The following is a 25074-nucleotide window of genomic DNA, read 5'->3' as shown; positions in this document are numbered from 1 at the left end:
ACTATATCAAGTAAATTTTGATGAATAAACATCAAAGTGAAAAAATACAACCACACCACCCATTTAGCAAAATTAGATGATCCAGGTCCTTGTTATAAAATTTGCATGATGACTATTGAATAAGTGATGAAAATACCTGATATTCTAATTGTCCTTAGAAATACATGGTTCACTCATTCATTCTAGAGTTTGAGAAAACTGATTTTGAATATATGATCTGAAGACTTCATGATCTGAGATTTTGCTTATGTGGTCAATTTCATCAACATCATTAGGATCCAGAGGACTGTCCTTTGTCTCTTTGCATCCACCTTCTGATTCCTTTAATTGTGGAAATTCTTTTGTCAGTTTCCTTCTACTACTTGTCGTTGTAGTAAAAACAAAGGATTCTAAACTGTTAACTATAATCATCATTGAAAGCCTTAAAAAAAACCCTCTAATGATGGTATCTCTCCAGATTCTTATATCTTCTTGAAAAATAATGCAATACTTTGGGCAATGTTATATGCAAATAGAAGGATCATCATTTATTTTACTATTACATACTATTACATTCTTCTAGGTGTTTCCATCATCATTCCATTTCCTTACTATTTTATTTTAGTCTTTTAAAGCATAGTTGCAAATTGTTGATTAGTAAAAATTGAATAATTCCTGGGATGATGAAATAAAATATTTCAGAATGTGTAGGAAAAATTAAATCACTGAGATACCATAATGTATCTTAGAGTTATAGAAGGGTCCAGCAGACCTCTATGAGGATTGAAAAATATGAGTTTTATCCTATCTTTAAAAAGTAAATTTTGTTATACCTTAGAGGATATTAAAAAAAACTAAAAGTTATGAAATGTCAGTATTCATAAAGTTAGCACTGCTCAAATAAGAAACCCAGAACTAAAATTTTAATGGATTCATGTGGTATCTTTAGAGTTAAAAGATCATAAAACATTTTCAGATAAAATCATGGGGAAAAAAGTATTTCTTAGAGAATGAAAAACTTTATAAAGGCCAGCTGTTCATCAGCGTAGGTCACAGGGGCAGAGGTTCGGCCCTGGCTTTCTTTGTTGGAAGTGCTACTCATTCCCCTAAAGGGCTAGGTCATGTGCCTTTTTCCTTCTTGAATATCCTAACTCTCAGGGCACAGATAATTGGTCCAGGGGTAGACAGTTTTGAATACAAATTACTCTTTTTTCAGATTTTGGATTGTAATAAACATGGGACATTGGAGCCAAAGAGATAGGTCAGAGCTAGCAGCATCACAGACCCCAAAGTCTTAGGCAAAACTAAATTGCAAAGAAGAAGAAAAGAAGACATTTTCAGAGAAGTCAAGCTGTAAGCAGAATGAAGCATATATTCAGTATCCAGATGACATGGCTCAGTGAGGGAGAGAGTAATAAAACCTGGCTGAACTTCCTGCAATTTAAATTACATTCTTTTATTTATTTTCTTTTTTAAAGTTTTTTTTGGGGGGGGGCAGAGAGAGAAAATCACAGACAGGCTCTATAACACCCCTTTATGTAAGTTAGAGTTGGGTTTCTGTTTCTTGAAAACAACAAATCCCTAAAACAGAAATTAGTGCCAGCAGCAGTATAGCAAGTCACAGACTCTGAGTGAAAATGAAGAACTGGCTGTGGAGTCGAGGCAAAGGGTTAGAGTAAAGGCAGGAGTAACAGAAAGAATTCCTTACTCCATGGGAAACTGGGTAGTATGGAAGTAAGGGGTGGCAAAATAGCTAAACAATTGGTCTAAAATTTCTTGGGACCCATATCACTTGTCACCAAAGGCTAAGCTACAGATTTAAAAGTTGTCAAATGTCAAAATGTAAGATTAATTCCCCGTGGACATGATTAAAATGCAGTGGCAAAAAGTTTTCTCTATCAGGTTGTCTGGCTAAAAACAGGGAAAAGCAGAAATTACAGATGTGTTTCATAAAGTTCAGTCTTTTCTACTGAGATTGTTGAAGAATATGTCCAGGTATTATTCATGAATTTGGAAAAACTCAGGGCTCGGGAGCCTAGCAATTGAAAAGTTATCCAGCAGTAGCTAGAATAGTTTAGGAAGCCAGCCCTTTTCCACAGGGTAAACATATTACTATCACCCCGCTAGCTTTCAACCCTTAGTAAATCACTTCCCTAGAATGGAATGTAATCTGTAGAGGTGAGGGATTTGTAAGGGTAGACTAAGGTAGATGTGCTATCTGTTCTGCAAAACCTTTTTCCACTTTCCCTCCTTTATTCTCTTGAGGACAGGGCCGTTAAGAAAAACGGGTCTAAGAGCCGAATTAACAAAAATCCTGAAGGAATGGTCATTAGGTAGCCTGGTAATTAAAGAAGCAAATTTACCCCCACAGAAATTCCCAGCATTGCCTTTCAGTCCTGGATGTATTCAAAAAGACAATGATTGAAAACTCACTAATATTCTGGGGTAGCTGTCATCAGAACCTTAGTCTTGAACAAGTGCCTCTACCAACTCACATCAATGTGGTGTTTAGTCCTGTCTCTTCTGGAGTGTTGAACTCAAGGAGAAAGGATGCTGGCACCAGACAAGTTACTCAAGTTGAGAGAGAAGGCCTGAAGGACAATAAGAAAGGAAATCCTTCTAATGGACAGATGCTAGGACTGTCAGGCATGATTTGGGAACTTATTCTACTACCAAGAGGATCAAGAAACAGACTCAGGACATTTATTTAGGGGCAGACTACTGACCAGTATGTGATCCTGTCTTCTAGGTTTCTTCCCTACCTCTAAGTCAACCTCATTTTTATTCACTTTTTCCTATTGTTATTATTTATTGGCATGATGGTATTAAATGTGCCAGAGGAGCTCATTCTGGCAGGATGATTACAATGTGCCAGTCAGATTGTAATGGAGACTGAGGAGCAGTCATCTCCAGCTGTGCCTATAATACTGGATTATGTTGGGCAAGATGATCTTGAAGGATCAATTACTCTGCAGAGAAGAAATATAGTGGTAAGATGTTAGTAGAATCGACCTAGTCCACACCCACTTCCTGGGAATGATTTCAAAGCCCCCATTTTTTCACCTGGTGACCCCACTTTCAAGACTTCTACAGATGGTTGTGCAAGGTTGTGTGCACACTGTGTATTTCTGTGAGGTCCTACCCCATCATCCTGGCCACAACTGAGACCCCTGATCACACTGAGTGAGATCCAAGAGGAATTGCGAGGTTCCACAAAGTTGGGTTCGAGTTTGTACCATGTCAACTCAAAGGCATGAATGCCAAGGCTATAAGAGACAGGGCTAACATGTCACCCTGTATTTACTATGAAATAGTAATGAAGAGGCCTTCAGAGAAATCAGTTCACAGAGAATAAAGCAGTCACATAGATGATTAGTTGTAAGAGAAAAAGAATGAAAGAGAGAAGAGGAGGGAGAACAGAAAAGAAGGAAGGTAGGGCACAGAGACAGAACTAAACAAGAAACAACCTGAGGCAGTTAGAGACAGAAAGAGATGAACCATTGGTGACCTCCTAGATACCCACCACACTGTCCAGCTATACTTCTAGCAATTAAATTCCAGATTTCTGATTCAACAACTTCCTATTTACAAGCTATTTTAGGTAGATTTAATTCTTGCAACCCAAACAATTCTTGACCTAAACATCTGCTCCTTGACTGTAGCTGCATCTTTTAAATGTTTAATTTGCAACTATAGAAACACATATGCTGCCTAATGTTAACTGGGACACTGTAAAAAAGTGAGGCTGTCTAGAGAGAGGGACTATTTGTAACATCTCAACACTTTCAAAGACAGACTTGGTTTTATACTGTGATAACAGCTAACATTGACTGAGCACTGCCTTCGGGCCAGTTTCAAAATCTGTACATGCATGACCTCACCTATTCATGACAGTTGTAGGTTTTATTATCAATCCCATTTAACAGATAAGGAAATTAAGACAAAAAGAGAGATTAATTTGCTAAAGGTCACACAGTCAGTAAGGGATAAAGGTAGAGTCTGGTGTTTATTTACATTAAAGCTGACATTTGGAAAAAAGTATGCATTCATTTCAGTTGACAAATTCTTGTTGAATGCCTATTACATACAAAGTACTGATTTAAACAAAAAAACTGGTTAACACTGATGTTACAAATAGAAAGTCCTTTTATATCACTTCAAAATAAACCTTCCTTTCTGTGGTACATACACACACAAAGATGTGCTTTCAAATTGTTTTTCAATTTCCAAAATACCTCCTTTAAAACAGAAGGGAATACATTCTAGCAATACTATTTTCAATGCCTCAACCATTTCACACTTCACTGTTCTATCTGAAGATGACTTGATGCAGGCTGGACTCTCATGAAAAGAAACCTTGATTTCAGAGGTGAGTCTACATTGATAAGCACATATCCATTTAATTAACTGCAGTTAAGTTACATATATATAAAAAAAGTAAAATGACAAGAATGAGAGGAGTTTTCATGGAAGGTGGTGGGTGGCCATGGAGTCTGCTTCTCTTGATTTTCTGAGCAGGGCTTGTCTGAGGGCACTAATTTTTTCATCAAGTTCAGCCAGTGAATAATTCTGCTGTAAACAACAAGAATAGAAATTGCTGAATAAGACTGCAGATAAAAGGCTAAATGAACTATAAATATTGAAAATACAGTAAATGTCTTTTTTTCCTTCATAAGAGTAATTTTTAAATGTCTTTTTTAAAAAAATTATTATTTTGAGAGAGAGGGAAAGCAAGTGTGGGCACATGAGTGAGGGGCAGAGAGAGGGAGCAGGCTCTGTGCTATCAGTGCAGAGCCTGACAAGGGCTTCGAATTCTTGAACCATGAGATCATGACCTCAGTCAAAATCAAGAGTCAGATGCTTAACCAACTGCACCACCCAGGTGCCCCATAAGAATAATTTTTAAATTGAACTATATATGTCAACTATATCATAAACTTAAAGGCAGAAAATAACAAGGCTTAAAATATTTCTTACTTTTTTTCTCTTTCCTAATGACGAAGCTCTCCTCCACTTCTTTTACTTTGAAAGGACTGAAAAAACTTTTTATTTAACTGACAATTCTCACAGTAGTAAAATTAAACTTTAGGATTAGCTTAACTGCTGGAAATTATTTTTTGATGGATCTACGGCAGTCAACTACCTCTCCTGGAAAACACAGATTCTCTCAGTAATTTATTTAAAATTTTACTATAAAAAATTCGTAAACTATTCTTAAAAAATAAACCAAAAAAAGTTTTAAAGTTTTCTCTATATTTAAATTTACATTATTACTACCATTAACAGCTATGAGAACCTCACTAATTAAGATTCAACTAATTAATACAGTAGGACTGTGGGCCATGGTGGGCTGAAGTCAACCTCTGCAGAACATACTCTTTTGATTTAGATGCTGCTAATTATAGTAGGGTCAGCAAAAAGGGGGGGAGGGTTGCCTGGCTGTTTCAGTTGGTAGAGCATGGGGCTCTTGATCTTGGGGTTCCTGAGATGGGGAGGATTTAAATTACCTAGCATTTATTATTTTTCAGCATTTTGTAATTGATACATTCTGCCACAATTAAAAGCTAGATAGAGACATTCATATTTATATGACGCATATGAACCATTCCATGCCCTTGAAATAAAATCATTTATTTCAAGTTCATTAATTTATGCTGCCTTTTTTTTCCGTCTTAAATCCCATAGTATGATCTAAAAGCAACCAGTGTAGAAACTTTTATTGATGAGAGGCATAAAACTTCTCCCAACTATTTCAGAAGCCAAAATGAGAATTTAATAACTTACTTGAGGTGGTTGTACTTTTCTTCTTTTTCCAGAAAAGCTCTAGAAAAAAAGTATAAAAAGTAATCAATGCTTAGAAAAATATAAACAATTTTCCTTTATAGAATACTGAACAAAATACAGAAAACCCAGGCAGAAACAAAGTCCACAGAACTCACCAAGCACTGTATGCCACTAACATCAGCTTCTTTGTATCTTGAATGATGGTCTCTAAAAGATGATATTACAAGTATATAGTAATTGGGGGCCTCGGTGGCTCAGTCAGTTAAGCATCTGACTCTTTGATTTCTGCCCAGGTCATGGTCTCAATTCTCAGGAGACTGAGCCCCCAGTTGGGCTCTGCACTGACAGTGGGAAGCCTGCCTGGGATTCTCTCTCTCCCTCTCTCTTCCTGCTTCTCCTCAATTAGCACTTCTCTTTCTCCTCTCAAAATAAATAAACTTAAAAAAAGTATATAGTAGTAACATCAAAGCAACATGCTCCTCCCTGGCTACACACACATTGCCATTAATTCCCAGCTTCTAATGAGGGGGAATAATTATGGAAGAAGATGCTCTGGGGACTTTCTCTACTTGGTTTCCTTTTCAGTTATTCTTTCAGGATATTGAACAAGTGAAGCAATAGGAGAAAACAGAACTTGGAGTACCAAGTGAAGGACACACACATGCACACACCTGTCCCCCTGACGGACTGTACTGATCACTGTGGGTGTCTGTACAAGTAGCTATCCGCTGCTCCTCTGTAGGACTCAGGGGAATGTTGCTCGTATCCCACTGGTCTTGTCAGCGACTAGAATGGACATGGGCCCAGTTCTGGCTAATGAATAAGAGGTCTGGGAATCAGGAGAGCACGCTTCTGGAAGAAGCTTTCTCACTTGAAGAGAAAGGCCTCAACGGAAGCAGTTCCTCTGGACATGTCTGAATAGGACACTGGAAAGTAGCTGTTCTGCAGCCTACCCCTGGGGGTAAAGCCAATACCAAGCAGAGCTCTGGGGGAAAGAACCCAATTCTTTGACAACCATGATTTAACCAATAAACCAATTAGCCCTTAAGAGTGTACTACCATTGAACTTCCTACTTTATAATTTCCACACTTTTCAAGCCAATTTAAGTTTAAATGTTACTTAAGCTGACAGCATTCTTACTGACATGCTGCTGAGCCTTTTAAACCTTGACCAAATGAATTTTTTCTAGATTTTCTTCTTAATTTCACAGAATCAGAAGCTTCTGAATGACAAATTAGTATATTGGTACATTTGACAAACTGTCAATGTAGGTTGCAAAATTTTCTCATGAATATTTCTGACCTCTGAGATTTAGAAGGTAGAAACTTTCATTTTCCTTTGTGTTAAAAGCGATTTCAAAGGATATTGAGGTATACTTCTTTATCATTAGTTAAGTGGGAAATCATGAAGTGCTGTAATTATTTTTTTAATGTTTATTTATTTTTGAGAGAAATAAGAGTAGGAGTGGGAGAGGGGCATAGAGAGGGAGACGCAGAATCTGAAGCTGTCAGCACAGAGCCCAACATGGGGCTCAAACCATGAACTGTGACACCATGACCTGAGCTGAAGTCAGACATTTAACCAAGAAAGCCACCCAAGTGCCCCAAAGTACTGTAATTATTAAATATGGGGGGAGGGAACGCTTATATAAACAGGTTCCTTCCTTTGCCAAATGAAGCTGGATACCACGGGCAGGTAAGGGCTTAATGTTTAATTTTGGTCAGATGACTCCTCAGGCTTCTACCTTTCCAAGAGGTGTCTTTTTGCACACTTGATTAAAATATACTTCCCCTTGTTTTCCTAACAGTTTACTCTATAAAATATTGATAGTTTCCATGTCGTTGAGCAATCTAATTATTACTGTTTCATGAAACCAAAGTGAGAAGTATCAGAATGAGGAGAATAAGAACACCAATGACTCAGTAACTTAAAAACAGTAAAATGTGGTCTTTGGGGGCTTATTTTAGATGTGGTGTCTTTAAGTATTTCTTCCATTCTAGTCCCATCCCACTACCATGATTCAGATTTCTCCCTGGTGTGGACAATGTTCTATTTCCTAAACTATCTTTCTTGACTCTAATCTCTAACTCAAACTTCATAATACCACCAGATGGGAAGCTAAATTACAAGTTTCTCTTTCTCAAAAACTAATTGTGCACCAGTGACACCAGAATTGCAAACTAGTTAGTGTGACCTCCAAGGCCCTCCAAAATGTGTTTGCAATTTAATTTTCTAGCCACATCCAGTTACCACCTCACGCTTCAGGCCCACCACACACTTTCACACACACACGGCCTGCGCACATGAAGCTGACTACCTTCTTCCCACACTTCCCTTCAGAACCAGGAGTTACCATTGCAGACAAGGTTCAGAACCCACCTCGTCAGTGCTTTGGAACAAAGTTAACAGACCTTCAAAAGTCCAATAATGAACTAGCAGCCAAACCCTATCCATTCACACATTTACTTATTCAATGCCTGCTACTGTCTATGTGTTCAAAGACGAACAAGACACAGTTCCTGCCCTTCAGAGGTTCAAAATGTAGTGTGAAAAATAGATGTGTAAACATATAATTATAAGTGATAAGTGCTATAAAATGAACAAAGTGCTATGAAAATATATTTGTGAAGCATGTTGTATTTACTGTTTCAAGGGTCAAAATTTAAAATCAGTAAATAATTCTTTGGAAATACTGTAAGGATTTTATCTTTTAAATGTCCATTAAGCAATGCCCTTAAAAATTTTAAAACATTTCTCCATTCAAATCTTTTCATGTTGAGTGTGAAGAATGATCTTTAGAACTGTTACATTAAAAGGTACAACAAAATACTAATCTTCGTTGTAATTCCTGTTTTATATACATTTCTTGGAGTTTTATGTCTGTTTCATAACTGAAAAGAACTTTATATAATTTACTTTTGTTTCTGAACCAAAGGTAACTTACAACTTTTTTCTGTTAGCTTTTCCCTTTTCATATGCTGTGCTTCAGTGTTACCCATGATAACCAATCTCTATGAGTTTTCCCTGTGTTTAGAAAGCAGCTACATGTAAATCTGGATTAAAAACAGATAGTTATTTTCAGAGTTTAGAATTCGATTTCTGCAAAAATTCAATCCATCAGAAATAAAATGGGCTCAATTTCCGTTATTAAGTTTATTTTTTAATGTTTATTTATTTACTTTTGAGAGAGAGAGAGAGAGAGAGAGAGAGAGAGAGAGAGAATGCTCATGAGTGGGAGAGGGGCAGAAAAAGTGAGGGAGACAGAGAATCCAAAGCAGACTCCTCACTGTCAGCACCGAGCCTTACAGGGGGTTCAGACTCATGAACTGTGAGATCATGACCCAAGTGGAAGTCAGTTGCTTAAATGACTAAGCCACTCAGGCTCCCTTACTAACTTTAGAAGCTAGAGGACTGTACAGCATATGTAGTCTTTTCTGTATACTTTTGAAAGATACGTAGAAATATGTAATTGTCATACATGTCCTCCCAGCACGAGGATGGTGAGAGTGATGAGTATATGTTCTCTGCAGGGTGTGTGTTTAACTCCACTCATGTCCATGGACATTCCTAGTGCTGGACCTACGTTACACAATGAGTGTGGTTCCTAGAGATGGCACATTCATTCTGTTATGGAGGGGTGAATATGAGATCTTCTTTCCCTTTGGACTTGTGCCATGTTTATTTGTAGGCCTTAAGGATAGAGTTAATTTGAATGTTTAAAACTTTTCAGTGTTTTGTCCTTCCGTGTAGCTAATAATTTGGACTAGTCATTTCTAATACTAATCCAGAAGTGATCCTCCTAATCAAATATATATCATTTAACAGATCTAGAAATAATTTTTTTACAGTACTAGTTTTATCACGAGTATGACAACCTAACACATCCAGGCCAATCCTCTTTGCATTTATAATGCTTCCTGGTCCTAAAGTTAGGCAGTCACCAAGTTTCAGACTTCAGGCCTCTGACAATCCCAGTGTTCTTAGCCATTCTGTATTTTAATTATCACCTCTACACAGACCCTCCCAATTACTTGAAGCGTAAGTCCTACTCTTGAAAATCTTACCTGATGTTTCTATCTGTATATCCTGATAGGACTTTAAATTCACATTTCCTCCCAAAATATCTCCCCCTCCAGTTTTCTTATTTCTGTCAATGATTGTATAATTTTCTCAAACAGAAAGTAGACTCATCCTTGCTCTATGCCTCTTGCATTAATCTTTTCTATTCTCACTCTCTTGTCCTTAGTTCAGAATCTCACTTCATATCTAAGCTAGTATACTACTGTCTCCTTGGGGCGCCTGGGTGGCTCAGTCGGTTAAGCATTCGGCTTTGGCTCAGGTCATGATCTCACGGTTCATGGGTTCAAACCCCACGCCGGGCTCTGTGCTGACAGCTAGCTCAGAGCCTGGAGCCTGCTTCAGATTCTGTGTCTCCCTCTCTCTCTGACCCTCCCCTACGCACACTCTCTCTCTCTGTCTCTCAAAATCAAATAAAAAAAAAAACATTAAAAAAAATACTATCTCCTTATTCTTGTCTCTCCCTTTTCATTTATCTCCCAGAGTATTAAATAAACCTTTTGAGTAACTTGCACAAGTCTCTTCCCTGTTCAAATGTTTCCAATATCATTTAAACTTCAAATGTTTTAAACTTCTGGGTATAGTATTTAAGGTCCTCTACAATCTGACTAGTCCACCTCTTTAACCAAAACAATCTAAACATTCTATGCTGTGTATAAGACATCCCCAAAACAAAATTATGAAGGGCTTGTTCTTTTGTTAACCAAGTTCAGTAACAGGTAGATGTTAAGCTTTATAAATCAAAATCAAATAATGATGGAGCAAGGTCTCTCTGGAGGCATCTAATACTACGATATTCTCTGTTGAGATCAGTGCTACTGTGAACAAGAACTATATTAGCAAAGTATGAAACTGAACTAGAAAAATAATCTGCCTAGGGATTACTTAATGAAGGCAGCTTGAATGGAGAAAAAACTTAATGGTAGACTATTTTAGGAAAAAGCATAAAATCTTTATCAAGTTTTCTAGGATGATATATTCAAAGGACAATCCTAAAAGTAGAAAAACCTTTGCTATTATTAGTATAACCAAGAAATCTTCTAAAGTAGACAACTGAAGGCCAGAGGAATTGTGTGACTTACCCATATTTTACATATTACACAGCTTATTCATACATGGTTTCTGAAACTAAATAAATGATAAGTTACTGAGGTTTAACCACTTGCTAGACAGTGTGCTAAGTGCTTGACTGGTATTATTCATTTAATCCTTGCTTCAGCCCTTAGAACTTCATTTTACATTTGAGGGAAATGAATCACTAAAACTTTCTCTAAATTCTTGATCTTTAGATTTCATTGCTCACTTTTGTTATATAACCTGCCTTCTTCATCTGGAAATACTTCTTTTCTCTACCTTACTCTAATACCCAATTCACCACTTTGGAAAAATTGCTGCTATACCTAAAATAATTTTAAATATACTTTCACCAGTGACTTATAATGATTCATGCTAATATGAGTTATTTTATGTAGCTTTTCTGACCCAGGGGTTTTAGTAAAATTTTCACTAAAAATTTAATAAATTAAAACATTTTGTTTACTTTTAGATTATTTTAGTTAAAACAAAATAAAACCTCAGAAAAGGCAGGTATATGTATAATCACCCCAGAAGACTGAGTAAAATAGTACAATGAGCTCATGATCACTTGTCTGAAACCTTCTGATGTGACAAAAAAGAGACTTATCAGTACAACACCGGTTCTTAATGTCCTTGAAAAAAGGGGTAATGTTGAATGAATGAATAAGTGCCAGAGTTGAGGAATTAGACAAATGTGGACTAGTCTTTCAAAAACTTTGGTGGTTAGGTTAAAGAAAAAGGGTGGCAGATTGAGGTGTGTGTTTGTTTAGTATGGCGGAGTAATGTAAACATGTATGAGCTGAGGGAAGGAGTCTGGAGGGTGAGAGATTAAAGAGACAGAAAGGATAACCGACAGAGCAGGATCCCAGAGGAAGCCTTTGTTCGACAAGATAGCATTTCATATGTGACAACACTGACAGCTACCAAGGCTGATATGATATACTGTGCCATGAAAATGGCTGAAGTTTGAGAATTTGGGCAATGTATAATAAAACTACTCCTTTAAAAAAATGAGTCTAAACATAATACAATATTCAGAATCACCATTTTTTTTTAAAGTAGGTAATTCCCCACATAAGAGTATGTTTATCTTTGTATTATTACAACAGTGTTTCACATGGGGCACCTGGGTGGCTCAGTTGGTTACGTTTCCGACTTTGGCTCAGGTCATGATCTCGTAGTTCATGAGTTTGAGCCCTGTGTTGGGCTCTGTGCTGACAGCGTGGAGCCTGCTTTGGAGTCTGTGTTACCCTTGCTCTCTACCCCTCCCCTGCTCGTGTGCACTCTTCCCCCCCCCCTCAAAAATACACATAAAAAAAAAATCCACCAGTGTTTCACATATACCAGATAAATGAGTGAATTATCTGTTAAATGATGAAGCATCATAAAGTATTTATTTTTTAAAGACACTTATACTTACTACAGACTGAAAATATTCAGGAGAGATGCCTTCCAATTCAAGGATTTTATCCTCAAGTTTTTTAATTCTCTGATAAATGTCTCTTGGCACTGGACCACCTAAATACATTTAAAAAATTTTTGAGATACTACTGAATAATAATTCTTACAACATTTATTCTTAAAATACCATGCAAAGAAACTTGTGCAGAGGAATGGGAAATATTTAAACTTTAGAAGATAGTGAACAAGAGTTAAGATGAAATAAAATCCTTAGCTCACATTTTCATGTTATACACTATGGGATATATATTATATTACACCTATCCCCAAGCCCCATTTATGCTTCCTATATTGCTAGGAGTTTTATGTTAAATTTATTACATGTTACTGAATAGTTCCTGTATTGAACAGTTTGTACTTCTGATAGATTTCGGTAGTAACTTGGGAGGAGAAAAATACATGGGGACAACAAACAGTTCAATTTGGTGACTGTAGTATGTCTTTACACTTTCAATTTATATTTCTCCTTTCATGCCACATTATCTCCTTTAACCTAAAACAATGTTTAAAAGAGGAGCTTCATCATAATTCCTAACTAACAAACTTTCTGTGGAGGGGGAAGATAAGTTAAAGTTATTGAAATTTCAATGTTAATGGTTATATCCCAAATCCTTTTATTTCTCAGTACATCAAAGTGACCATTCTGTCTAGACCCCCACCTCTCTCTCTGGGTTGCCACAACCTCCAAATTGGTCTCCTCGTTTCTGCGTTGCTTTCATAGTCTACTCTCAACACAGCAATGATCTTAAAATCTAAGTCAGATAGTGTTATTTCTCTGCTCAAAACCTTCCAATACCTTTGCAGTAGTATATAAGGTCTGAAACAATTTGGACATTCTCCCCACACCTTTATCATTCTTGCCACTTGATTCCTTTTTCTGTGGTTCAACTAGGCCAAATACTCTCACAGCTTTAGCACCTGTGGTTCCCTCTACCTCCATATTCACAGGCTTTCTTTCACAAACTTTAGGTCTGGGCTCAAGAGTTAACTTATCAGGAAGGACTTCTCTAACCACAACCTTCCCCCAGGTGCACTCCCTATCCTTCCCTTTATTTTTTCCCAAACCATTAATACTACCTGACAGTCCATGTATTTTGTTTTATTGCCTGCCAGGAGGAAAAAAATTTTATTTTGTTCATTTGGTTGGCTGTGCAGCTTGTGCACTGCACAAACCTAGGAATCATCAGTTCACAAACTAAACAGGTGCTCAATATTTATAGACTGAATGAATATATAATTAGATAATCATTATGCAATTAAAGCATATGGGCAAATTTTCATATCAAAAATATCAACTTGTTAAGTATGAAAACTCTAGAAATGGGTTTCTTTTTTGAGAATTTTTTAATCTTAGGATCTTGGTTATTCTTGTTCTTGAGTACAGTAAAATGAATTACTTATTCAATTGACTTTGCTCTCACTGCCCCCTTTACCTAGAATGTCCTCTGCCCCCATCTGTATCTTTCGTCCGTTCAAACCTCACTGAATCGGTGACGTACTGCCTGAATCGCTTCACATGGAGGCTCCTTGTGCCCCACCGTGTCCTTCCTTCACAGCCCCCATAACATTCCACCTCAGCATTATTCTTTCTCCCAGACTCTAAAGTTCTTGAAGCTAAGGACTGCAACTACCTCATTTCAGTATCCCTTGTGTCTAAAATCGTACTTGACACATAGTAGGCATTCAACAGATATTTTTCATAATTAACTTCTTGATACTATTAGACTTAATAAGCAGTCAATCCTTTTATCTAGGTTTTTTTTTTAATTAATTTAGTTCTGGGGGAGGGGGTTAATTTTTAATGTTAATCTCTTATTACTCTCAAAGATTTACTCCCTCTCATCTTCTACTTCTGTTTGGCAAATACTCCACCTAGACTGGACTCAAATTCCCTAACCATATTTTTGTGCCTCAGTGCTTTTTGCAGATGGTATTTCCTCTTTTTGGAATAATTTGCTTCTGGCTATTGACAAACTCCTACTAATCCTTCAAGGATACACATAACACTTCGCCAGGGATACCGTCTCTGACTTCTCCTGAGAGAGCTGAACACTAACTTTGTGTAACCATTGTACTTTGCATATATCTGGAAAGGTGAAATGAGCAATCATTCCTTTAAAAACCTCTTGAATACCCGTTTTGTGCCAGACACTGCACTAAGCACAAAGTAATGAACATGGCAGACAGTTTGCTCTCACAGACCTTACTATCTAGGAAGGGAAACAGATATTAAACAAACACAACTGTGCTAACTGCTGTAAAGGAGGGCAGGGAGTACCAGATGCTACTGAGCCTACATGAAAGGGCAATTCGTAACAGTATGGGATCAGGAGGGGAAAGCATGGGCATAAGAAAAAGCCTTGGGAAAGGCCCTAGGACAGCAAAATGAGTGGGAGCTGGGAGCTCCAGAGATGGGGCTGGGACTATAGCTATACAACATGCTATTTAAAATTATAATCCCCTCCCATCCTAAGTTCCTTTCTCTTCTCTTGGTCAACCTGTTTTTCTTTGTAGCTCTTCTTGTGAAGCATATAATTTATTACTAGAAAATTTCTGTTCATATGTGTTCTCAGTGCCTAGAACAGTACCTGACTTACAGTAGGAACTTAATACCTATTTGAAGAATGAGTGAATAAGTACTAAGTTTGGTATGCATGTAAGGGCAACAGGAAACCATTAGAGAATATTAACTGGGGAGTACCAAGATCAGATTTGAGCTTCAGAAAAAGCAATTTGGCCATTGGTACAGATTTGGTCTTGAGGAAGACTAGTGGCAAAGCAACCAGCAGAAATTCTTCCATCAGTCCGAGGCAGAGAACACAGTGACTCCAACTAGAGAAGTAGCTGTGGAAGTAGACAGAAGTGGGTAGGTTCGAGAGATATTTTAGAAGACAGAATCAACAGTATCTGGTGACTAAATGAGAAGGGAGACTCAGGCTTTACAGCCAGTTAAGACTGAGGTTTGACTTCCAATTGTCATTACTATCTTGGACATGTTGCTCGGGCTCTCTGAACTCAGTTTCTTTATCTGACAATAATAGCACCAACACCTCACAAAGGTACTGTTAAATATCAGGTGTGTTGACATGTATAATATTTTGAGTGACTGGCACTTTGTATTGTTCAATAAATGTTAGCTCACTTCCCCTGTGGCATTTCCTTAGTTATGTGCTTCTCTTCACTGGAAGATCTTTGGGGGCTAGGATCACATTTATCAATACTTGGCACCTAGCACGGTGGGTGATAAGAAATAAGAGATCATCGTGGTTAAGTTATGACATTGGTGGCAGGAAAAAGAGTACATTAATTTTCAGCTGTGAGTTTAATAAACTGAGAGTGTCAGGATCTATCTGGAATCCGTTCCCATTGTACTAACAGTCCGATTTGGGGAGAAGTGCAGGAGGAGGAAGAGCACGAGCAGGTGAACTGTAGACTCTTCAGAGTGGAGACTATGCTTTGTTCATTTTCGTACCGACCAGAATAGTGTTCTGTGCATAGCAAGTCCTCAGTGAAAATGCTGTGACTCAATAAACTGTGTAGTTTAACTGCTTGCAAAGGTACCGGGATGGGGCGCTGCCCAGCACTCTGCTTACCCGTCTGCAATCGCAAGTGAGCCTCAATGTTTTGTAGTCGTTCTTCTACAGCCTGATTACCACAGTCTCGGAGCATGCTGTTAGCTTTATGACCTGACCCTTGAATTCCTTCAGGTCTAGTCTGTGGTCCATATGTATTCACAACTCTAGAAACTAAATTAAGAAACTTTGAAATGTAAATTTAATATGCTCTAAAGTCAGACATTCTGTCTCCCTAACAATACTTTATAAAGACCAACTAACCAACCCAAGTAGGGAGGTAAGACTTTTTGTTTTAAAATAAACACAGTTTAGATAGCAATGTGATTTCTATTCATTTTGCTTACAATCTGTACAATCTAGAATAGCCTTCTGTCGGTGATAAAGATATGTAGTGGATACTTACCTTTCACGTGACTTTTAAATCCCGGATAAGGAGTAAAAATGGCATCAGTTCTTGCACAACTGTTTTCTAAGGAGAATTTAGATGAGTATAAGATAAACATATTCTTAACTTCGAATATATGAGATTTTGATAAACTTCCAAAAATTTACATTAACATACTATGAATAAGAGAATTATCATTTTAAATGATTGTACTTAAATTACTATCTCATAAAGGATAACATTTGTGACCTTTACCCTCTAAAATTTATAAGCTTTAATCTTATCTAATTTTCAGGTTTACAGTAAGAAAAGTCCTCAGCATTCAATGGCATAATTTAATATAATTTTTAACAAATACCAATATCCCTCTAAACCATCTGGGCCTTTGGAGAAAATACTTTATATATTATTGAAAGCATTTTAATTTTAGCCAAAGAGACATTATTCCTTTTATTTCAGCACAGAAATAATACCTTTTTTAAAAAAGATTGCATTTTTTATTACTTATTGGTCAAATTAGCAATCATCTAATAAAAAGGATTAATTATACATTTAACACATGTTAATTTCAGAACTCCACACAAAAAAGACTTCAAGAATAACACACACTTTTTCACTTTGCCTAGATTTCCAATGCTTACTTAAAAAAATCTCTAATCACAAAAGCTATCTAGCTCTTTCCAGACTGTCCATGTCAAAAAGCACAATTTTAAGAAAAATAAGTTGTAAAAATTTGTTCCAGGTTCTTGTAAGCTGAAAGGTATAGTTTTTTTCTCAAATTAGGTATCAATAAATTAATTACAAACCCAAGGGAAAAACTGGAATGTTAACGTAACATATGAATGTTTCAAATATTTTAACACTTAAAATGACATTAAATAAAGCCATGCCCTGCAGCAAATTTCCTGAAAAATTCCCCATATTTTATAATTTAAAAAGATGGTAAAAGAGATACTGAAAGAAAATTCTTTTTTTCCCTATGGAAATTGACTTTTTTAAAATCTATTTTTTATTTCAGTCTGATTGACAGGTATCAAAGGAATACACTAAATACATTAATATTTTTTCAGTCTAAGTTTACTTAACAGTTCTGCTGACAAACCAAATTGTGTGAATATTCTAAATTTATCTTATATAGATACTAAACAGAATCATTTTCTTTCCTTTTTTTCTTTTGAGATCCCTCAATATACGTTTAAAGGGCCATCACTTCTCCATTCTTTTTCTAACATTTCATGGGGCTAAGGGTTAAAAAAAAAAAAAAAAGCTATCATCCATTCCAGAGTTATATTCCATGTATATACATTAACTGACCCATCAGTGAGAAATTCAGCATGGTGTGAAGATAGTGAATGTATGAGTGCTAGTCACTCTCCACAGCAATTCTTGCTAGCACTGTTTTGAGCCAGCAAGGGATTGAATGGGCCAAGGAATCCTGCTGAGCATTTCAATTCTTGTCAATTTCTATCCCCTGGTGGTTTATAATAATAGAGTTAGCAGGGAGAGCAGAGGAATAACATTAGTGACACATGTGCTTGTTCCCTCAACAAACCCTTTCTCATGGGTTGCTTGCAGTTGGATGGATTGCAGTACCTGAGATTTCGCCACTATTGCACCTGTTCTGAAAAGCTAACAGGAAAATATACTAAGTCTAGAGATACGCATGTATAATGTTAATAGCAGAAAAGGCTGAATTCAGGACCCACTTGAGCCTGTATTACTTCATTATTAAGAGAATCAGTGTACCAATGTAAGTGTCAATTCTAGGTTCATCTGACAATTCTGTATTCATAATAATTAGCTAAGAGATGTTAGAGGCAACAAGAAAAATGTTCATTCCAATTAGGAACTCTTCTCCATAATTTTTTCTAAGAACTACTTGTTCTGATTATTACTATGATGCCTGAGTAAGATCTATGCCAGTGCTTTGCAATATTTTGTATTCTGCAGCATACCTACAGATTTGTAAATATGCTGTAGCACCAAGTGGAGAGGAAAAGGAGAAATCTGATAAAAAGAACAGCAAATGCATGAGAAAATGAGAGAAAGGAAAAAAAGCATAAGATACCACAGTCTTCATGACAAATTTTTTTTTATCGTGACAGAAAGCATTTCAAACAGCTCAGGAGTAGTGAGAAAACTGCTCCCTCTTGAGGAGTATTAACTTTACTAAGTTCACTTTATGTATTAACATCATAATTTCAAAAGTACATTTATAGGCTTGAAATTTATATAGCTTAGTTCCTTCTTATTCTCAGGAGAGTAAGCAACACTGCCACCCACACTTGATCTTCATTTCCTAAAGGAACTTTAAAAGAATCTTCACCTGTGGTAGCCCTTGTGTGTTGCATTTGATCTTTGCATAGCCAAAATGAAACCTGTTCTTGCAATGTAGTCTATTATTAAACAGAAAGAAATTCTGCTGCCTTAGCTTCTAAATAAACCTATGAAATAAACTGGTTTAATATTATTCATTTTTAAAACAAATGAAAAATCAGAGCAACTGTAAAACTGTGCTTAAAATCCTATGAAAATTAACTTCTTGGAGGCAGTTACCTTGATTACAATCAATAACATTGCAAAATTCCCTCACGTTGTTTTCATTGATTTCAGCTTGCTTTCTTTCAATAAATGCAGATATTCGTCTGTCAATCTACAAACAATAAGTATGCATGTTTTAACAATTCAAGCTTAAGATTTTAAAAAATAATCCCCCCCCCCCACCAAAAAACCTTCTTACTTCTGCTTTTCCAGCCTTTATTTGAACTACTTCTGGATCAACGTGGATCTGTGTCTTTTTCACATCTCCTAAATCACAATCTTTGTGCTTTTCTTCCTCTTGTAGGTCACTAATGGGAAATTTGGCATTTACTTCATTCTTGTTCCCTGTTTCTGTTTTTTCTGCCTCTCCAACAACAGTTGTATTCTCCTCTTTAATCAGAGGCTGAAGTTTTGCTAAAAAAGGCTGAGAAAGACACAATTCCATCTGCAGAGGTTCAAACTAATCAACATTAATTACACATTTAACATATTTATATAAATTTCTGCTAAGTAAATGCAATATTTAAATCAATGAACAAAATATAAAAAGTTGGCATATCAAGATGCATAGATCTTATGACATGTGTTTGGTATTCTCTGCTATTATGACCATTATCATTTGCTATAAATGTTTTAAAAAAAAGAAAGAAAACCTGAGGAAATTTGAAATTTTCTTTGAGGGAATCGTTCTGTCACTCATCTTTTATTTTGTGCCAAAGCAAAGCCTCAGCCTCTGGCACCAATGCCACTTAATTAACATGTCATTCAAATGCCTCCTCAGAACACTAAGGCTTAGTATTTTTCCTCCTTAACATGAGAGCCAGTGCTCTCACTCAGCAAAGCCCTGCATTATCACTGTATCACTGGAGATTCTCCACTTGAAACTGCAGTTGGCCAAAGTGAATGAGAGAGCATAGACATGAAATATATAGGTGTTACGCTGAGGGAACACTCAGGCTTTTCCTGACATGGCAAGATACCGTCTTGGGTCATGAAATTAATTTTTTAAAAGGAAAATAAAAAACTCCCAAGTTCCATAGCTGAAAAGAGATATATGCCCATCATTCAATATAGTGGAGGTAGCTAAAAAAAAACAAAAACAAAACACCCTATTGTATAATGTAAATTATACCACTGATTCCTCCCCTCCCCCCAACAATCAAGCCTCAACTTGAGTTCTATAGCTCTCTATTTCAGTCCTTTAACATTAGTGTTAACTATTTCAACATGAAACAGAGTTAAAATTTCCCATAAAGTCACTGAAGAGAGGGTTGAAAATTAATATTTATTCCATTAATCAAAATACACCAATACTGGTCAGTGTTCCAGTAATTTTTTTCATACCTATAATTCTGCTTCTGTTATTTACTAATACCAAATATTCTTCTGAAACCTTATAACATCTTAATAGCAATAAAATGACCAATTCAAACAGTTCTTCCACTTACCTCTTGACACTTCATATTTTATACTTTGATTAGAGATAAACTGCAAACTTACATCAATTATTATTGCAGAGCTGTTCATCTGGAAACTAGCAAGGTCATAATACTGTTCAGTTATTAAACTGAAACATTACAAAATATAGCAGTACTATTAGAAATAATTTAATGTTGACTTCTAATATAAAGGATGAATTATTTCAAACTGTTAAGAAAAAGAAAAGATAAAATAGTGACTGGCTACTTACTAAGATGAGACATTAATGTCACAGAAATTACTTTCTTTTTAAAAACTATGCTGAAACTGTTTAATTGCAATAGACACTCCAGGATGTGTCATGCTGGGATAATGCCACTTCTTGAACCACTGAAAGCACTCCATGAGCCTCCAAACTCACCCAAGGCATGGAATCATTATCATAGCATGACACACACCTGCCGTGTCTTATTGCTTAATTATAACCCACCATAGATGCAACGGTATTGAATTTTCGATACAAGTCTAGAATTGAATAGAATTGCATTCATTCAGTCTTCATAACCACACTGGCCTATTGGACTGTATTCCCGAGACTGTCCAGATCACTATGGAAATTACCAGATGTAGATCTAATCTGGCTGAAGTAACCTCTTATTGATAACACTATTAATACAGTGTTAAGACAGAACTGACAAATACTCTAGCTTATAATTTAACTACAATTAATTTCTATTCTCAATACTTAGTTAACATTTTTAACAAGACATTTACCTGTAAATATAAAACATGTTGTTCAAGTGCACTAAAGAGCAAAGCAGGCTGGAACACCGAGAGGCTCTGGAGCTTGTTCCAATCGATTGTAATTTTCACCACATCATCCCTGAGGTTAAGCTTCAAAGGGGCAAACCAGCGACATCACAAAAATTACATGATTAAGCTGTATATACATGATGTCACAAAAATAATATTTCTTTAGAGTAACATGCCTATTTAGCTCAAAATTATCAGGTTTTTAATGATACATTAAAATGCTCTACCTAGTTACCATTTTCAGAGGTCAAGAACGGCAATTTTCATAGAAAAAAACCACAATGACATCTTATTCTATTCTTGGGTCTGTGTAATGGGACCATCTTACAGGTGAAAACTGTCCAGGAAAGATGGAAAGATGAGGCTTTTTTGACACTTCATTATCTAAAATCTTTGGATGAGGGCCAAGAAAGACTTGCCCTTTTCAGTACTTCTGGCTCAGAGCATTAAACAGAAGGGGCATGTACATTCGTGAGAGTTCTGATATAAACATTTCTTTTTGTTAAATATGTACATAAAAACATAACAGACATATATCACTACTCTGAGGTTTTCTGAATCACATTTTTATCATTTTCAACTTTAACCAATTTTTAAAATAATTTAAAAATCAAGATTATTCATACATATTTTAAAGTCTAGGGGTAAATGGCAACATGTTTACTTCAAATAGAAAACAATTATTTAACTGTGGAAATCTGAAAGTGAAAAACAAAAACTTTTCCACAACAATGGCCAGATCTTTGTAAACAGTATTTTCTAGTACTGTGTGAGGGCTTATCATATAATACTTCTTATAAGTTGGTTAAGTGCTATTATAATAAAATTATATACAGAAAACTACCAAGAACCTGAATATAAAATTAATATCAAAATCAGTGAAAATTTTAGAAGGAAAGCTTCCATCTTTAGACTTTCAAGTCATAAACTTTTCTAGGGATCTGTGTTTATAACATACTATAAAGATATGCTGCATCATAGAATTATTATTTTTTTCAGAAATCAATTAGAAGTTAGTCATATTTTGTACAAAATAAGGCAAGTATTACATTCGTTCAAATATAGATGTTATGAGTTGTGATTGTAATAAAGCAAAGAGATGAATCACTATATAAAGAACCAGAAACCCAAAGTTACCAGAAAAGGCACTATAGAATACTATATGACAAAAATTTCCCACCCTTTGCACAAGACAAGAAACATTTAAGGTCCATATTAGATATGTATAAAGAAATCGGAAGTTTTGTAATAGGCTGCATTGGCAAAGATTAGTTTATGTTAATTTAACTAAAGATTTACATTAAGATTAGCATTAATCTCAGTTTATGTTATTTAGTGCCTATACAAATTTCATTAGACAACGTACGTATGGAAGTAAACTATTACTATACTTCTACAGTCCTCTAAGAGATCTATAGTTGATAACAAATTTATGCGTTATTCATAAGAGAGTTATATGGTTTAGGGATAATACAGATAAATCCTCAACCAAAGCAAAGCATCAGATTTTCTAGAGGAAATAACTTACAGAAAATAAGTCTTACTATTGGAATCATATTCTCCTTTCAAGTCAGCATGATTATGTAAGCCTTCCAAGCACAATTAAAGGTATTTGGTCTTTTAAGAAAACCACATAATAATGATACAAATTAACTTTAAAATTGTCCAACTGTTCATTCAACACATTCTCTATTAGTAATATGAGTTATATGCGTTTCTACCCTACAGAACTTGTTATTGGAAACCATTCACTCAAAAGTGTATTAGTTTGACATTAATATGGCCTATAAAAATATGCGTTTTCAGTAAAAACTTGGCAAGCAATAAGGTTAAAATCAGTAAATGTGAAATCTGAGATAGAAAATACTTAACATCCCAATTTTGTTTCTTACTGAGGAGAGCCAACAATAGAATGATACTATGCAGAATGAAATTAGGCATATTGACACTTTTTAAAAAAAAACTTATAATTAAAAAAACATCTGGTAAACTTGTTGCAAAAGTAAATCGTGATTTCCTCCAGGTGCAATTTGATAAGTATTGTGGCTTTCCTGCTTATCTTTAAAGACTACATCTCAAAATATAAAGAGTAGTATCAAAATGGTTAGCATTTAATTGAGACAACAATTTAATTTTTGACACTTGTATAGACAGTCTTCACTGTATCAGGTAAACTTTCCAAATATTTACTCTAAACATTTTTGATAGATGACATAAGTAAACTTTAATCACATCTCTAACTTGTACCTACAGAACATCAGAATGTTTAAAATTTTTAAATTAGCTGTAAAAATTCAGTATGCAAAATATTTCAAAAGAAATGTTTAAATTATTTCTTAATGTTATTTTTAAAAAATCTCATCACTAAAAAAATCTTATGTAAATTATAGGTGAGCATAAACTTTTTTCATCCTGACATTAAAATATAAATAAACCTTAAAATTCCAATGTCATAAAACATTCTTACACTGTTAAACCATTACAGGTCTTCGGTAGTAAGACTAACATACTCATGTCCCCCAGTCTTTAAAAATTTTTTAGAAGTCTGTGGCAAACAATTGAGTTCAAAAGTTGTAACTTTTATCAGATTCTATTAATAACTGTTTCATTACACCAAGCTAAATGTTTAACTTGGAGTAATACTTTTTGCAAGTCACGACAAACATACTAGGATTTTTTAAAATACTGAAATAACCTTTTATAAAAAACATTCTCCATCCACCCGCGGCTTTTTAAATAACGTTTTACAAATCAGACAATTGGTCTATTTTTATAAAGGAAGATAACATCTTCTACACAAAATTCCGCTATGCCTACTACATGCACTAGTACCAACCCCACAACATTTAGAGCTAGAAAATATTCCGTCTAAAATATGAAGCAAACAAATGTATTTTGAAGTTGTTTCTCATTTAAAAAATGCTTTGCTTTTTTTACTCCATGAAATGAAATAGTCACTTAATTGTAATTGAGTGTAAGGAGTACTTTTATTTAAGCCCAATTTATTATTATTCCTGCAAAGGTTATTTATTAGCCAGTTAAATTAGTTAATAATTAAATGACGATTAAACAACAGTTCTGATGCAAACTGTATCAACCATGGCTAACTCATCCAACTTTATGCAAGAAGTATTTAGATTAATTCCTTTTATTGTCCTCCTTGTATTAAAGGGTAAGAGATGCACACAACGACCAGAAGGAAGAAATAAATAAACAAAACCAAATGACTCATTAGAGCAAATCACTCAAAAAAGGCGGAGAGAGCTTCTCCAAAACTCTCAGGCCGCACTAACCTATCAATTTCTCTAATGAATGGACTGGGGGAAAGCGAATCCTAAGCGCCAGGCGCCTTCCCAACCCACAAAGCTTTTTACACGTTTCTTCTCTCCAAGCATGTTCTCGGAGCCGGGTTTTCCACTTAGACTCTCCTCTCCCACTCGGGGAGAAGAGATGCCAGGAAACTAGTCTGCAACCCATCCTTAACTAAACCCGTACAGCCATCTTCGATCCGACTGCAGGCTGCTGGGCGCGGGCTCCTCCTCCGGCCTCAGCTACTCCGGCCGCATCCCGGCCGGCGTCCGCAGCCCCCCGCCTCCGCTAGAGGAAAAAAGAGGGGAGGGGCCGCATAGTTCCCATACCCCTACTCCCACAGACCACCACTCACTTGTCCCACCAGGCTATGCAGAGAGCGAAAGATTTCGCAGAGCACCTCTTGGGAGACATTAGGGCTGCAACTCCGTTCCAAACTCCTGTCACCACTGCTGGAGCGACTAAGCTCAGCGACAGCAGCCATGACACCTTCACAGGCTACCCCCGCCACCACCGAGTTGTGCTCACAAACGCACCCCCTCCTGTTTTCGTCGCTAGGAGATGACGTAAAAGCACAGCGTCTCATTTAGACCGGGCTGTCCGAGGACCCACTCTCCCTTTGTGACTGACAGGCCCTTGCACCAATCAGGTGC

General features: G+C 36.1%; 1 protein-coding gene across 5 annotated transcripts; it reads right to left on the bottom strand.

Annotated features, from left to right (window-relative positions):
* Positions 1-3959: 3959 nt before the first annotated feature.
* Positions 3960-24966, bottom strand: MBIP (MAP3K12 binding inhibitory protein 1). 5 transcript variants are annotated; one of them, XM_029950785.1, is made up of 9 exons: positions 24777-24966; positions 21074-21193; positions 19080-19304; positions 18896-18992; positions 16358-16423; positions 15973-16125; positions 12339-12436; positions 5764-5802; positions 3960-4551 (listed from the first exon to the last, which is right to left on the bottom strand). In XM_029950785.1, the coding sequence occupies exons 1-9, from the start codon at positions 24903-24905 to the stop codon at positions 4444-4446; spliced, it is 1035 nt and encodes a 344-aa protein (XP_029806645.1). In that variant the 5' UTR covers positions 24906-24966; the 3' UTR covers positions 3960-4443. The 5 variants fall into 5 exon arrangements, with proteins under 5 accessions (XP_029806645.1, XP_029806646.1, XP_029806647.1 ...); XM_029950786.1 differs by having other exon boundaries at positions 3960-4548; XM_029950787.1 differs by having other exon boundaries at positions 21074-21209; positions 24777-24921.
* Between the last annotated feature and the right edge of the window lie 108 nt (positions 24967-25074).

This window comes from Suricata suricatta, chromosome 9 (genome assembly GCF_006229205.1).
Source record: "Suricata suricatta isolate VVHF042 chromosome 9, meerkat_22Aug2017_6uvM2_HiC, whole genome shotgun sequence".
NCBI lineage: Eukaryota > Metazoa > Chordata > Mammalia > Carnivora > Herpestidae > Suricata > Suricata suricatta.
Note: the sequence above shows the minus strand (reverse complement) of the source record. Positions and strands in the feature narration are given on the sequence as shown.